The sequence below is a fragment of the Colobus angolensis genome, unplaced genomic scaffold (genome assembly GCF_000951035.1).
Source record: "Colobus angolensis palliatus isolate OR3802 unplaced genomic scaffold, Cang.pa_1.0 Scaffold24, whole genome shotgun sequence".
NCBI classification, from domain to species: Eukaryota; Metazoa; Chordata; class Mammalia; order Primates; family Cercopithecidae; genus Colobus; species Colobus angolensis.
The window spans coordinates 4,104,875-4,120,950 of record NW_012115599.1 but is presented as its reverse complement, the minus strand read 5'-3'; the positions used below and the strand labels follow the sequence as shown (position 1 = coordinate 4,120,950).

General features: G+C 44.7%; 1 protein-coding gene across 2 annotated transcripts in view; it reads left to right on the top strand.

Moving 5' to 3' along the window:
* ANXA4 (annexin A4) overlaps nt 1-16,076 on the top strand; it is an 85,219-nt gene that overhangs the window by 55,380 nt on the left and 13,763 nt on the right. Inside the window, exons 4-8 of one of the 2 annotated variants that reach the window (XM_011945254.1) lie at nt 6,872-6,966; nt 8,533-8,580; nt 10,028-10,118; nt 13,146-13,225; nt 15,225-15,281. In XM_011945254.1, coding sequence (XP_011800644.1) covers nt 6,872-6,966; nt 8,533-8,580; nt 10,028-10,118; nt 13,146-13,225; nt 15,225-15,281 — 371 coding nt within the window. Of the gene's footprint in view, nt 1-6,871; nt 6,967-8,532; nt 8,647-10,027; nt 10,119-13,145; nt 13,226-15,224; nt 15,282-16,076 lie in introns of both variants that reach the window. The other variant, XM_011945253.1, reaches the window with a different exon arrangement.

The following is a 16,076-nucleotide window of genomic DNA, read 5'->3' as shown; positions in this document are numbered from 1 at the left end:
ATTTCGATGCCATTCTAGTTGTAGGCAGAATGGGTGTCTCCAGAGAACATAAGGGTCAAAGGGTGGCCTTCCTGCTAACAGAGAGAGTACTGAGACTAAAATTTGGTTTTGGAGGACATATTCCTCCTCACTGCTGAAAGCAGAGTTCTCCCACTTGCAGAGAGGGCATAAAGTTTGGTATCTATTAGAGGGATGTAAAAGGGAGAAGAACTGAAAAGCCAGAGACTTTTAGCAAAGGGCAGACAAGATTCCTCATGGAGAGGATTCCCGTTTTACTGGGTGTGCTAGTGGAATACCAGGCAGTAACTTTGCCTCCATATGCTCTTTAAACAAAGGACGGAGAGAGAAGTCTGACCTGTGGCAAGCTGTCCCCACAGCATACTTCTTAACAGGAGAAAGTTAATTCGCCTCATAGAGGGGCTATCCAGTCTGACTGGACAGTGCTGGCTCCTCACATGGGAAAAGAAACAGTCTAAGTAGACAGAGGGGCATTTACTAGGGGGAAAGTAACCTCCCACCCAAGCCCAGGAAGTGTTATCATTAGGAGTTAAATAGTCTTTGAGATCTGGATCATGGAATCCCCCTATCTGTAAAAAGTCACAAAAACAGCAATCCCTTGAACTGTATTCCTGGTTACCAAGGTGGTTGCTAAGCCTGCCTAATTGAATTATCTCCTGGGCTGTAAAAATTCCTGCAGCATTTCATACAGAGAGGGGATGGGAGACATGGTGACTGCAGAAAGGAAAGAAGGAAAATAAGATTTGCAATAGGAAAACTTGGGGATCCTGTGGCTGGCACCCAGTCAGGCAGTCAGAGGCTGGGGTCAGTCCAGGAGCCTTTTGAATAACACCAGGGTGTGGTCCTGGCCAGAAATTCTCAGTTGCTCGAGGACCTATTCCGGCCCCATGCAACAGCCAGGCTTTCCGTAAAAAGAAACTAGTTTGGACAGAGCCAGCATTCCCAGCACCCTGAGGTCACTGGGGGATTGACTAGGTCCTCCCCGGCAAGCCTCACATCTGAGTCTTCAAGACTGGTGGCCAGCCCTTGTGGCTCCTTAATCAGCTGTCAGATGCCTGGTGTTTTTGATAGTTATCTGAGAGAATAAAAAGGGAGGACAAGAAACCTCGGAAGTGAAAGTAGAGTCCGCTCCTTTACTCACCATTCTGATGAAGTCACCTTCAAATCCTGGACGAGCCCTCAAAATGAAGCAGCCTTGTTGTCTGGGGTAAATACTGAGGTTCTTGGTCTCATGGCCAAGGAGATTGAGGTCGAGGACATGCACACACACATAGAGTGAGTTTGGAGCAGGACTTTAATAGGCAAAAGAACAGAACAGAACAGTCACAGAGAGGGGTCTAGAGCAGGTTGCTAAGCAGTAGTAAAAATGTCAGGGTTTTTATAAATGGTCTAGGGAGGAGGGGCCTCATGAGGAGGGGATATCTTATCCTCTTAGGGCCTGACAGTTTAGTTGGGACCAAGTGTGCTGTCTGTATAGAGCAGAATTTTTTTTATCAGCTCTTATCCCATTCCCTGACCACATAGGCTGACTCTTAGTCTGTGTTTCTTTGTCTTGCTTATCTGGGAGGGAGAGTTTCTGTGTCTGTTCCCATACATCTTCTTGCAGCTGCAGGCATCCCCCCAGTCTGCTTTTAGTTTCTCTATCTTAGTGCACCTAAAGGGAAAGGAATATGCTTATTAAGACCCACTGTTTTACTGGGGCCCACTGTATAAGTGTGAAGTTTGACAATTACCCAGGAGACTTCCACCCCTCCTTCTGTGCTTGAGCTGTCTTATCTGTGTTTTACAGCCTGAACTTTCAGGTTGCTTATTGTTAGAAGTGATTTTTTTTAACTGTGTGTGGTTAGAAAGGGAGCTATTTTTGAGCTGCTTTTTGTTAAAAGGAAAGTTTTCTGCTGGGGACTCACTTTACCCTAAATGTCTACCTAAATAATTTATTTTTGCCTCCTATAACACTAGTAGTGTCTTCCAGCATGCTACCCTCCAGTTAGCTCCTTGGGGGCCACCACCTTCATGCTGGGTAGGTACAGTGATTCTATGTGCACCACAAGCTACCTGGCCTAGCCTCTGCCCCCAAGACCTTGTCTCAGTGGACTTTTGGCCAGAGAAGTATCCCCTGGTTCTTAGCTGCTGTTTAGAATCTCCTTGAGATTAGGGTAAAAACACATGACCATGAGACCATCTTTCTATCCAAAAAGAGTTCATTTTACTCAGCCTCAAGGTTGCTAACAGTAACAACAGTAGCAATAATAGCAAATGTTTATTAAGCTCTACTATGCGTCAGACATAGAGATAGATGCTTTCCATGGGTTATCTGTTTTAATCCTGACAGCAGCTTGTTTTACTGTTGAGAAGGTAAAGTATAGTGACTGAAGTTGGTTAACTTGCCCATGGTCCCAGAACTACTAAGTGGTGTATTCAGGATTCTAGGTAATTCCTAGAACACTTTCCTTTCATCTTTGCATGATCAGCTGCCTCATGTCTGATTCCCGAGCTGGAGTTTAAGCCACTGTTCTATGCTGCTGCCCATCTCTGAAGAGAACGTTGTCCTGAACCTATGTATCTTCTTCTTTTCCCTTTTTCATAAAAAGAGAAAAGTACAGGACCCACCTTTTTTTTCAGTTTATCCTAATTCTTGGGTGTATTACAAGGACACCATAATTCAAAATGTAGCCCAGGTCACATTCAAAATTAGCAACATAAAGGGTGAGGAGACATTTGGCACAACCACCCTTTTTCAGTGCCTGTTATGTGTGGGCCAATGCAAAGCAGACTGTTGGAGGAGACAAGGATTATAATCCCTAGTTCTTGTGTTCAAATAGTCTATGAATGCTAGCACAGCTAAGGCATGCACAGAAATAACTATGATTAATTCATAATATAACAGTAACAGGAGGGGCACAAATAAGATCCCACTGGGGTTCAGAGAGAAGAGATCACGTTTCACTTGGGGGCAATGGGCAAAGCTTCTTGGAGGATGTAGAAGTTAAAATGGACCTTGGGAGATGATTGAGTTTCCGTAAACAGAGTTAAGAGACAAGGTGTTTCAGATGAATGGAATGGCATGTGCTGAGGTCTAGGGGAGTCATGGTAAATACACAGAAAAGTGTCTTGTAGCAGTGAAAGTGGCCTCGTCTGGGATGACACCCAAGGTTTGTTGTCTCATGACCACAGATATCAAGGATGTGGACACACAAAGAGTGAGGTTAAGAGTGGAAGTTTAATAGGGAAAAGAAAGAGACTAGCTGTCTGCTACAGAAAGGGATTCCAGAAAAATGGGTTGCCAATTCACAGTGAAATGCAAAGGGGTTTATAGATGAGCTGTGGCAGAGGCCGGGGATGGGGAGGGCTGATGTCTGATCTACACAGGGCACCAAAAACCAGTTAGAAACAGGTGGGCTATCTGCATAGGGCACGAATCTCTGGCAGCCGGTACCCCAGTCTTTTATTATGCAGGTGGGTTTTCAGCCTGAGCTGTACTTTCTTACATTTCTTTCTTACTGTACACATGCTAACAAAAAAGGGAAGATGAAGTTTCCATGGTGGACATGCCTGGCCCCCAGGTAGCCCTTTTCTGTTGGCACAGTGGCCAGCATTCCCTTGTGCAAGCTTTCCGTTTCCTTATCTACGTTTGTAGCTTGATCTTTCAGGCTTCTCTTTGTTGGGAAAAAAAAAAGATTTTGGGGGCTGCTTTTTGTTAGAAGGGAAGTTCTGCCAAGGACTCTTTTGCCCTCACTATCTGTTTTTTTTTTTTGTTTGTTTGTTTGTTTTTTCGCTTTTGAGATGGAGCCTCGCTCTGCCACCCAGGCTGTGGAATGCACTGGCATGATCTCGGCTCACTGCAACCTCCACCTCACGGGTTCAAGTGATTCTCATGCCTCTGCCTCCCGAGTAGCTGGAATTACAGGCCCCCACCACCATACCCGGCTAACTTTTATATTTTAAATAAGAGACAGGGTTTTACCATGTTGGCCAGGCTGGTCTTGAACTCCTGACCTCAAGTGATCCATCCACCTCAGCCTCCCAAAGTGCTGGGATTACAGGCATGAGCTCCCACACCCGGCCTGCCCTCACTATCTGCCTAAACAATTTCTTTCTATCTCCTGTATCAGCAGGAGGTACTTGCAAAGCAGGAGCTTTCTGAGAAAGCAGGTACCAGAAGGAGGTTCTAGGGGTGTTACTGAGAAAGCCACCCATAAGAATCACAGACAGGGGGGATGTCCCACAGGCACTGGTCAGGAAACAACATATGCCAGAATCATGATGCTAAATGGAGGGGGTTAAGGAGACATATAAACCAATAGACTGGTAATGAAAGAGGTCAGGAGCGTGGAGTGCAGCACAGTTGGGTAAAGCACAATATTTCAAGAGCTGAGTCCGTGAATTTGGCTGCCTAGTGTCCTTTTATGTGGCTGTTTACAATAGTGAATGGGATATTGTAGAGACTCTCAAATGTCAGGCTGCAGCGCCTAAAGTAAATCCAGTAGATGATGGGGAGCCATTGTGTATTTCTGAGCAGGGGAGGGACATTGTGAGTTTTTCTTTTTACACAAATGAATCGGGCAAGACTCTGGGAAGACCAATCAGGAGTTAAGAATGCTCGTTAGCAGACATCTGCATTTGTCTAAGAAGAAACCCTGAAATCTTGAATTGGAGTGGTTATGGTAGGAAATAAAAAGAGGGAAAGAATGCAAAAGAGGCTGTAAAGCAACATTTTTCAGTGGACTTGAATGTAGAGGAAAGGAGAAGGTGAAAAAAATCAAAGCTATTGGCCAGGTGCAGTGGCTCACACCTGTAATCCCAGCACTTTGGGAGGCCTAGGTGGGCAGATCACGAGGTCAAGAGATCGAGACCATCCTGGCCAACGAGGTGAAACCCCATCTCTACTAAAAACACAAAATTTAGCTAGGCGTGGTGGCACTAGGGAGGCTGAGGCAGGAGAATTGCTTGAACCCGGGAGGCAGAGGTTGCAGTGAACTGAGATGGCGCCACTGCACTCCAGCCTGGCCACAGAGCAAGACTCCGTTTCAAAAAAAAATCAAGTCTATTTTGAGAATTTCAGCTTGGCTTGACTGGGGAGAAGAGTGATCCCTTTCAAAGAAACAGGGAGAGAACAAAAGGTAATGAACCCTCTCTGCCCCCTCCACACCCCCTCCTAGCTGAGAGTGCCAAGGGAGAAACTGATTGTTGTATGGATTGTCCTCTCCTTTTTAAAAATAGGAACATGGCTGGACATAGTGGCTCATGCCTGTAATCTCAGCACTTTGGGAGGTTGAGGCAGGTGGATCACCTGAGGTCAGGAATTCGAGACCAGCCTGGCCAACATGGTGAAACCCCATCTCTACTAAAAAATACAAAAAAAAAAAATTAGCCAGGCGTGGTGGTAGGCGCCTGTAATCCCAGCTACTAGGGCAGCTGAGGCAGGAGAATTGCTTGAACCTGGGAGGCGGAGGGAGTGAGCCAAGATTGTGCCACTGCACTCCAGCCTGGGTGGTGACAGAGTGAAACTCCATCTCAAAAAAAAAAAAAAAAAAAAGGAACAGAAAGTAGGTCCCCAAGGTATGTAAACTTAAATTCTATAGCTTCCTCCCCACAACTCACATCTTATCTCTAATCTTGCCAAGGATAACTAAGGTGAGGCTGTATTTTTTCACTTCTCCCTGAAATATTTTCAGTAGAATCACTTCTGAAACCTATCCCAACCCCTCATACAGCATAAACAACGAGGAAACAGAAGATTCACCAAACATTTATGAACATCCAGCTGTTATAAAGATAAGGGACCAATTTGAAAAATCAGAATAAAGTCTCTGTAAAAGCTGCTGCAAGAAACAGGCAAGCAAAACTTAGAACATTTTTAATTTGTAATTTTTGCTTAAAGTTTTGGTAAGATGTTGTATCATGGTAATTTGTCAGCAGTTCTAAAAGGGAACCATTTGTGTTCAGGAAAGATAGCTTAGAAGTGAAAAACATAGTTCCAGATTTTAAAACACAGTGAACGTAGTTACAGCCAATTTAAACTCTGCAAAATGCCAAATTGGTGAATTAAAAGACAAGTTTGAATTGTTTCAAAACTCAGAGATGATAAAGATATAAGAACAAAGAAAAGGCAAGAATATGGAAGAGAGAGATAGGAGATTCAAAAGACATGAAAAGAATTCTAGAGGAGATGACTGGGCACGGTGTCTCACACCTGTAACCCCAGCACTTTGGGAGGCCGAGGCGGGCAGATCATTTGAGGTCAGGAGTTCAAGACCAGCCTGGTCAACATAGTGAAACCCTGTCCCTACTAAAAATACAAAAATTAGCTGGGGGTGGTGGCACAGCTCTGTAATCCCAGCTACTCAGGAGGCTGAGGCAGGAGAATCACTTGAAGCCAGGAGGCGGAGGTTGCAGTGAGCTGAGATCGCGCCATTGCGCTCCAGCCTGGGCGACAGAGCAAGACATCCTCTCAAAAAAAAAAAAAAAAAAATTCTAGAGGAGAGGAAGAATAATTACTCCAGCCAACATTTATTAAATGTTTAGTAAGTGCTAGGCATTTAATTATATTGTTTAACACTTGCAGCAGCCTATTGAAGGAAATCACTGTCATCATTCACATTTGCAGATAAGGAAACTGACTAATGTTTAGAAAGTTAACCATTTTGTTCAGTAGTAAACAGCCAATTAAAGGACAGGCTAAGTCCCAAACCTAGCATCTCTTTCCCAAAAAGTAGAAAACCCTCTGAATAAGGGCCTCTTTTCTTAGAAAGCCCTCTGCGTGTGTTTGGGCAACTCCAGTGTCCACAGAGGAACCCGCTTTCTCATTCCTCTCTCCAATAACACTCACCCGCTGTCTCTGTTCTGTCCCCAGGCACCGATGAAGATGCCATTATTAGCGTCCTTGCCTACCGCAACACCGCCCAGCGCCAGGAGATCAGGACGGCCTACAAGAGCACCATCGGCAGGGTAGGCCACAGTCTTTCCTGCTCTGTCTGGCTGGCTTGGCAGCAACAGGAAGCAGGGCCTCTTCCTGATCTAGGATCCTGAAGTGACCCTGTGTTTTAAAAGATCGATCCTTTGTCTTGTTTAAAGATGTTCTCGAGGCCAGGTGTGGTGGTTCACACCTGTAATCCCAGCACTTTGGGAGGCCAAGGCAGGCTGATCACTTGAGGCCAGGAGTTTGAGACCAACCTGGACAATATGGTAAAACCCCATCTCTACTTAAAAATACAAAAATTAGCTGGTCATGGTGCCAGGCACCTGTAGTCCTAGCTACTTTGTAGGCTGAGGCAGGAGAATTGCTTGAACCCAGAAGATGGAGGTTGCAGTGAGCCAAGATCATGTCACTGCACTCCAGCCTGGGCAACAGAGCAAGACTCCATCTGAAGGAAAAAAAAAAAAAGAAGAAGAACGATTAAGATCCTTCTTAGTCAATTGATCTTAAACAGGTTCTTAAACTCTCTGACCCGTTCCAGGAGGAAATGTGAATAAACATCTTTAGAATTTGGTCCATTTTCCAAATAATTATATTTGTAAATTATATCTTAGGAATTGAGCCTTACGAAATAATCATGAATGATCACAAAGGTACAACTAAATGCCTTATATGTATAACAATAGAAAAATAGAACCAGACGACTAGTTAAAGAAATTAGGCCAGGTGTGGTGCTCACACCTGTAATCCTAGCACTTTGGGAGGCCAAGGCAAGTGAGGTCGAGATTGTGCCACTGCACTCCAGCCTGGGCGACAGAGCGAGACTCCGTCTCAAAAAAAAAAAAGAAAAAGAAATTATATTGCACCTATCGATAGAAATCTCCACAGCTGCTAAAAAGGTTATCAGTGAATACTGACTTGGAAATATATTCAAGACATATTGTTAAGTAGGCAAGTACATTTACATCGGTGTCTACAAGCATATTAACCTTAAGGCTCCTTTACCTCTTAAATTTTTTAGGACTTTTGGTTTTGTGAGTTCTATCTTTTGATATTTGCCTTATTAGAAACTAAAACTGAGGGCATTTAAAAATAGATATTTGTTAACTTAGTAAAAACAATAAGTGTATTGTATGTTACTATAAATAACATTTTAATGAAAAAATAGCTATATATCCCAAAACAAAAAAATTTAGTGAGAAGACTGGCATCATTTTACATTTTGCAGATCTCTTTAATGTCTGGCTTAATGGAAGACAGATGGCTTCTCATATCTATTTCTACTTCAATTTGTTATGATATGTTGTTTGGGTTGAGGTATATGAAGAAAATCTGGTCTTGTACAGATATGTACTTGAAAATGGGGGGAGTATTTGAACAGTTGTTGATGCACAGACAATGTCAAATAGCCCACTGTATGCTTGTGGAAGAATGACAGTGAAAAGGCAAATAACATCGGAGTATTATTCCGAGGATAGGTTTGACTTGCGGGCTCCTTGAAAGAGTCTTGGAGACCCCAGACATCCCTGGACCACACTGGAGAGTGGCTGGTCTCATTTGCTGTCGCAGTTAAGTGGAGCTACTTTCTTGCATTGCAGGACTTGATAGACGACCTGAAGTCAGAACTGAGTGGCAATTTCGAGCAGGTGATTGTGGGGATGATGACGCCCACCGTGCTGTATGACGTGGAAGAGCTGCGAAGGGCCATGAAGGTCTGTGCTCTTCCTCTTGTGCTCTTGGTGCTGTTGATGCAAACGCTGATGTGCTTTCTTAAGAGACTGTCACCCAATAACAAAGACATGGAAGCAACCTAAATGCCCGTCAATAGACTGGATAAAGAAAATGTGGTACATGTACACCGTGGAATAGCTGTAAAAAGGAACAAGATCATGTCCTTTGGAGGAACATGGATGGAACTGGGGGTCATTATCCTTAGCAAACTAAGGCAGGAACAGAAAATCAAATACTGTATGTTTTCACTCACAAGTGGGAGCTAAATGAAGAAAACACATGGACACATAGAGGGGAACAACACACACTGGGGCCTGTTGGAGGATGGAGGGTGGGAGGAGGGAGAGGATCGGGAAAAACAACTAATGGGTACTAGGCTTAATACCTGGGTAATGAAATAATCTGTACAACAACCCCCATGACACAAGTTTATTTATATAACAAAACTGCACACGTATCCCTGAACTTAAAGTAAAAGTTAAATTTTTTTTAAAAAGAAAGAAACTATGACCAAGGCCTTCTGAGAGTGGCAGGTGTAAAGTATAGGAGATTTTCTTTCATTTATGACAACTTGAAAACAACATTACATTATACCAATGATAATTTAAAAATTCTTTTCCAAAAAGGGCATCACTTGCTCCTTCCTGTGGCTCAATGGGGAGTGATTATAATTGTCGCTTTCAGTACAGCTCTAGAGACTTTGTGGTCATGTTAACTACTTTCGAGATATGTAACTTTATGACTGATACCATGGGGGCCTCCAGGTCTACTATAGGCTTAGAACTGGCAAAAGAGTTCTTAGCTTCCCTAGATGACCTACCCACTGTGCCCTAGCCTGGGTCTGCCGAATTTTAATGACCAAGTATATAATGCAAATACAAATAGTCCCCAACTTAGGATGGTTCTACTTAAAAATTTTCAGCGTATTGTACTCCTCATCATAAGTCGAGGAGTACAGTTATCCTCCTCAACCAGGTCAATAAATACTCAGACTTGTGGAAGGTTCTGGGCCAGGCTCTGGGAAAGCAAAGAGGTGACAAAGTCTTTGCCAGAAAATTCTGCCCTTCAGAGGAAGAGAGTAGAAGAGGTCAAGGAAAAATTAAGTTCCCAGAGGGCAGAAACTGTACCTATCCTGGAGTAACCAACACATAGTAAACAGCCTAGAAATGTTTGTTATTACTCATAATTATTATGGCAAACACTTTGGGTTTCAGGCGGGACAATAAAAGTGAACAAATGCTGTTGCTAGAACACAGTGGATTGTCTTTATTCTCTGCAGATTCATGGCTGTATTCCTTCTGTGTCTGGGCCTCAGCTTTGTGAACTGGCTCATATAGCCCTGTCCTCTGGTTTCTTGTTTAGGGAGCTGGCACAGATGAGGGCTGCCTAATTGAGATCCTGGCCTCCCGGACCCCTGAGGAGATCCGGCGCATAAGCCAAACCTACCAGCAGCGTACGTGACATCTGCAGTGGCCCTGGCTGAGGTTTCGCTGGATGAGAGGATGAGCGTAGCAGCGGGTGGTTGTCTGCTGATTAGACTTTTCATAGAATGCTGAGCATGAGGGATCCTCAGTGCCAAGCTCTGCTTCGAGAGAGATCCCTGTTTAGGCAAATGGTGGTCTGTTGGCTTCTTAAGATTTCTCAAGTGAAGATGACACACTATTTTGCCTACCCAGTGCAGTATTTTATTACCCTAAAAGTTGGAAAGTTGTTCCTTATTATCAGACAAAGAATCTAAGTTACTTGTTCAAAAGTGGTGGCACCAGCAGATCTTAGCATTCCAAGGAATGGTCTGGAGGGGCTGTCTGGCCCATATTCTTCCCCTCAGACTGGACTGTATGTCCTCCAGCCAAATCAGAATGACAGCCATTCACTCCCCCTTAGAGACCTCCAGAGGGTGATACATACGAAGTGCCTTTAAAAAATGCCTGACTTTTTGCCCTGAGAATATAACTAAAAATGAATGAAAGTTTAGATCTCACAGTGTTTATTCAGTATTGTCTACATTAGTTAAAAATGTCCAACAGTAGCTGAGTGTCTAAACAAAATACGATACACTTACACAACGAACTGTTATGTAGTCATTAAAACTTAAAGAGCATTTTTTTTTCTTTTATTTAACCTTTTTTTTTGAGACAGGGTCTGGGTCTCACTCTGTTGCCCAGGCTGGAGTGCAGTGGCCCTGTCATAGCTCACTGCAGCCTCGACCTCCTGGGCTTCAGCAATCCACCCATTGCAGCCTTCTGGGTAGCTGGGACCACAGGCATGCGCCACCACACCCAGCTAATTTTTGTATTTTTTGTAAAGATGGGGTTTCGCCATGCTGCCCAGGCTGGTCTCAAACTCCTGCGCCCAAGCAATCTGCCCACCTCAACCTCCCAAAGTGCTGGGATTATAGGTGTGAGCCACTGCACCTGGCCAACAATATTATTAAAATATTTATTAAATGGTGTAGTATGTATAAGTGAAAAAGACAAGCCATAAAATAGTATGCTATGATCCCATTTTTAAAAAATTAACACAGTTAATAACATTATTTTTTAAATAAATGAAGATAATGTGTGCATATGGGGGAAAATGAGGAAGGATATTTACAGAAATGTTATCAATGATTATTATTTCTGGGTGATTAGATTGCAGTGGAGTTCCTCACCTTGTCCCTTCATTTTACTTATTTGTTTTTTCCTAAGTCTTCTGTGGTCAGCATGTGTTACCTTTATAGAAAGAAAAACAAGGCCGGGCGCGGTGGCTCAAGCCTGTAATCCCAGCACTTTGGGAGGCCGAGATGGGCGGATCACGAGGTCAGGAGATCGAGACCATCCTGGCTAACCCGGTGAAACCCCGTCTCTACTAAAAAATACCAAAAAAAAAAAAAAAAAAACTAGCCGGGCAAGGTGGCGGGCGCCTGTAGTCCCAGCTACTCGGGTCGGGAGGCTGAGGCAGGAAAATGGTGTAAACCCAGGAGGCGGAGCTTGCAGTGAGCCAAGATTGTGCCACTGCACTCCAGCCTGGGCAACAGAGCGAGACTCCCTCTCAAAAAAAGAAAGAAAGAAAGGAAGGAAGGAAGGAAGGAAGGAAGGAAGGAAGGAAGGAAGGAAGGAAGGAAGGAAGGAAGGAAGGAAGGAAGGAAGGAAGGAAGGAAGGAAAGAAAGAAAGAAAAGAAAAACAACCACAATAAGAGCTTTGTGGGAAGTGTTCAGAGCAGGAGATTCTAAACCTTAGGAGTCTGGATTTAGCAACCCAGTCCCCACATCTGCCCAATGAGGGTTTTCTTCCCTAAGGGCTATGAAGGGCTGGAGCTTCTCTTTTTGTTTTTGCTTTTTAAAAATTAATGATGAAAAAGTGATTTTTAATTTCTTGCTGAAGCTCCCCCTCCCTTTTTTGTGACACAGGGTCTCACTCTCTGGCCCAGGCTGGAGTGCAGTGGCATGATCATGGCTCACTGCAGCCTTGACCTCCCCAGGTTGAGGTGATCCTCCCACCTCAGCCTCCCCTGTAGCTGGGACTACAAGCATGCACCAACATACCCAGCTAATTTTTGTACTTTTTGTAGAGATGGGGGTTCACCATGTTGCCCAGGTTGGTCTCGAACTCCTGGACTCAAGCAATCTGCCCTCCTCAGCTCCCAAAGTGTTAGGATTACAGGCATGAGCCACTGTGCTTGGCCGTGGAACTTCTCATGGATAACCTGTCAGAACCTCCCAAGTGAGAGACATGGCAGAAAGGCATATGCTAGGATTTGCCCTTGACAGTGCTCCGACCCCAGCCCCGCTCCAAAGCTGGGTTCAGAACCTCCTGTGTGGTTGCCTTCCATCCATGAAGCAGCAGGGGCTGCTCCACAGCTGTGGTTCTCTCTGCATCACTGAGAACCACATTCAGATCAGACCCCTGGGTGGCAGGAAGCACAGAGGGAGGATTTTAGCTCCAGCTTTTTCAACCCCACATTTTAAGAATCGGGAATATCTCGGCTGGGTACAGTGGCTTACGCCTGTAATCCCAGAACTTTGGGAGGCCAAGGCAGGTGGATCACCTGAGGTCAGGAGTTCAAGACCAGCCTGGCCAAAATGACAGAACCCCATCTCTACTAAAAATACAAAAACTAGCCGGGCATGGTGGGGCGCACCTGTAATTCCAGCTACTCAGGTGGCTGAGGCAGGAGAATTGCTTGAATCCAGGAGCAGAGGTTGCAGTGAGCTGAGATGGTGCCACTGCACTCCAGACTCTTAACCTGGGCAACAGAATGAGATTCCATCTAGAAAGAAACAAAACAAAAATAGGAATATCTTGTGACAGGATAAGCTTATCTTGACCATTTTACCAGAGTTTAGTTTTTGAAAAACTGTGTGTGGGGTGAAAAAAACCTCATGATAAGCTGCTTCCATGAGCAGGCTGGTCTTGAGGGGACAGAGTGCTCTGGAGTGTGACAGGGCATTGGGCAACACTCTTTATTCTGATGTAGCTAATTTCACTCTCTTGCTAGAATATGGACGGAGCCTTGAAGATGACATTCGCTCTGACACATCGTTCATGTTCCAGCGAGTGCTGGTGTCTCTGTCAGCTGTGAGTGACTGCTTCTGATGGGGGGTGGGTTTTGTTGAAATGTCCACTCTATCCCCTTTGCCAGCCTTTCTCATCCTTTCAGTACCTAACATGTGGATATTCCCCAGGTGCTGTTCTTGGACCCCTCTGTTCCTTTATCTTATTTCTCCTTCAGAGACTCTGGCTAATCCTTCATGCCATTTGTTCTACTTTAATTTGATATTTACAAGTACCTAATACCTGCCAGATCCCCCTGTCACTCAGTGCATTGAGAGTTATGAAGATGATTCAGAGGCAGTTCCTGGGCCTTAAGAGTATATATTGTCATAAGGGAATACATCAGGTACACAAGTTGCTGGAAGGCATGAAAGGATTACATGCCAAAGGAGAGGCGCATAGGAAAAAGAAGATTCAAGGAGAAATTTTGGTTGTAGAAACAAAGAAAAGCCTTCATGACAGAGATGCTGGTTCAGAGAGGACTTGGAGGATTACTAGAATTTCAAGAGGCAGAGATGTGGGTGGGTGTATTCCAGACAGGAAGAACAGCAAGAACAAGGCAGGGAACATGGGGTTCAGGGAACAACTGACTGAACAGTTGGGCTGGTGATTCTGGAAACAGGGTGGGAGGATAAACTGGAATTCTATGTTGGGAGGAGTTTACACTTACTGATTTGGGAGCAGTAGATGACGGGATGATGACAACGATGATAGGAGTGATGTGACTGGAGCTGCACTTTCAGAAGAGTAATGTAATAGTGACATGTAGGATGAACAGTGGTGAGAACTGGAGGCTGGACGACCAGGTAGGAAGCTACCTGGAAAATTCCAGCTGGAAAATTAAGCAGGACTGAGCTAGGTGGGGCAGGGTGCCTGAAAAGGGAAGCTAGAGACTCGAGACATTTCACCTCACTTCCCAACTGCATCTTTATCCCCGGCCTCCTTCCTGAGCGTGAGACTCTCATTTCACATTGCTTTTTAGATGTTTCCTTATGGATATTCTACTATCCCCTTAAACCAGTCCTCATGAACTGAACTGGAACTCATTTTCCCTTCAAACCAGCTCTTCTTCCTGACTTGTCTGTTTCTGTTAATGTTGCTGCTGTTCCTCCTACACTTAAAGAAGCAGAACCCTGGAAATCATCTCCAATTTTCACGTTGTTCTTGTCTCCAATATTTACTTAGTAACACCTGCCTGTGTCTCATATTTCTTTCCCACTTTTTCTTTTCCTCCCATATTTACCACTCTGATGAGCCATGCCTAGACCATAGAACATCGAGACAATGTAACAATAAAAATAGCCTAAAAACTAGAGGAAAGTAGCCCATTTTGTCACTTGTTAGCATTCTTCAGAGGCTTCCACCCTGCCTTCTTGTGAGCTGGTGTTGGTGAGGGGTAGGGGGACATTTTTATGGGATCCTCAAGTCCCACCATAGGTCCCATATTCTCTTGACTCTCCTCTGTTCCCAGCCTCCCCAGCTTTTATTTTTTTTTCAAAGATACAAGGTCGTGCTGTGTTTCCCAGGCCAGCTATTCGCAGGTGCCATCTTAGCTCAATGCCTTGAACTCCTGGCCTCAAGCCATCCTCCCATCTTAGCCTCTTGAGTAGCTGGAACTACAAGCACACCCCGACCCCGTTTTGGCAGAGGTTGATCAATGTAGATTTGCCAGTTAGGAAGGCATGAGTCAGCTGGGAAGACACAGGAGAGTGGGGTGGTGGGTGAGGCCAGGAGATAGTGGAGGGAGCTGTCCCTGGGAAGCATTTCTACTCCTCCTCCTTCTATTGGCAAAGGCACCCATGCAACGTTAGGGGCCACACTGAGCCTCAGCCCTCTAGGCACACATCAGAGCCATGGTAATAATGCGAGCACGTTTAGAGGATGTCTGTCCTTCGTCCCTGGGTCTGAAGCCCCACTCCTCATGGTATTTTGTTTCATTACTCTACACCTGCTATCTTAATGGTGTCCCCAGATCTTCATGTATATTCTCAAATTACTTTTTGTTTGTTTTTCTCATCCTCAGGGTGGGAGGGATGAAGGAAATTATCTGGACGATGCTCTCGTGAGACAGGATGCCCAGGTTGGTAGAACTGCAGCTTCTTTCTTCCAGTTTTCTTCTCTTTTGCCAATAAGACAGGCCTTAGTGGGTGGACAACGTCTTATATTACAGTGTATATTAGCCAGGCTTGGATATGTTCTTTTAAAACATTCCCACAGATGGCCTTTAATAACAGGTTTCTCACGGAGGTACCTGGGGCTGGACATCATTATATAAGCACTCCTGGGTTCCAGGTTTCTCAACCTTAGGACCATTGTGTGGCAATCCCGGAGAACCACTGAGTGTCTTCTGAATGCCTTGGAGGTGAAAGGGACTGTTCACTGTGCATTTTTCTTCATCAAAGAGGACATTTGATAGAACCTATATAAAATAGCCTGGCACAGTGTATACCCTGCTGGGTAAAATTAATAGGAAACCCCAAGAGGCATTTGCCTGTCTGTTTCCCAGCCCAGTGATGGTTGTCCTGGAACCAGCCCATGGTCTAATCAGCTGTGGCCAGATAACACTAATAGGTAATAAAAAGTGGGTCATTACCAGATACCAAACACTGTTCTAAATTTTTTTTTGAGATGGAGTGTCACTCTTGTTGCCCAGGCTGGAGTGCAATGGCATGATCTTGGCTCACTGCAACGTCCACCTCCTGGGTTCAAGCAATTCTCCTGCCTCAGCCTTCCAAATAGCTGGGATTACAGGTGCCTGCCACCATACCCGGCAAATTTTTTGTATTTTTAGTAGAGACAGGTTTTCACCATGTTGGCCAGGCTGGTCTTGAACTCCTGACCTCAGGTGATCCACCTGCCTCGGCCTCCCAAAGTG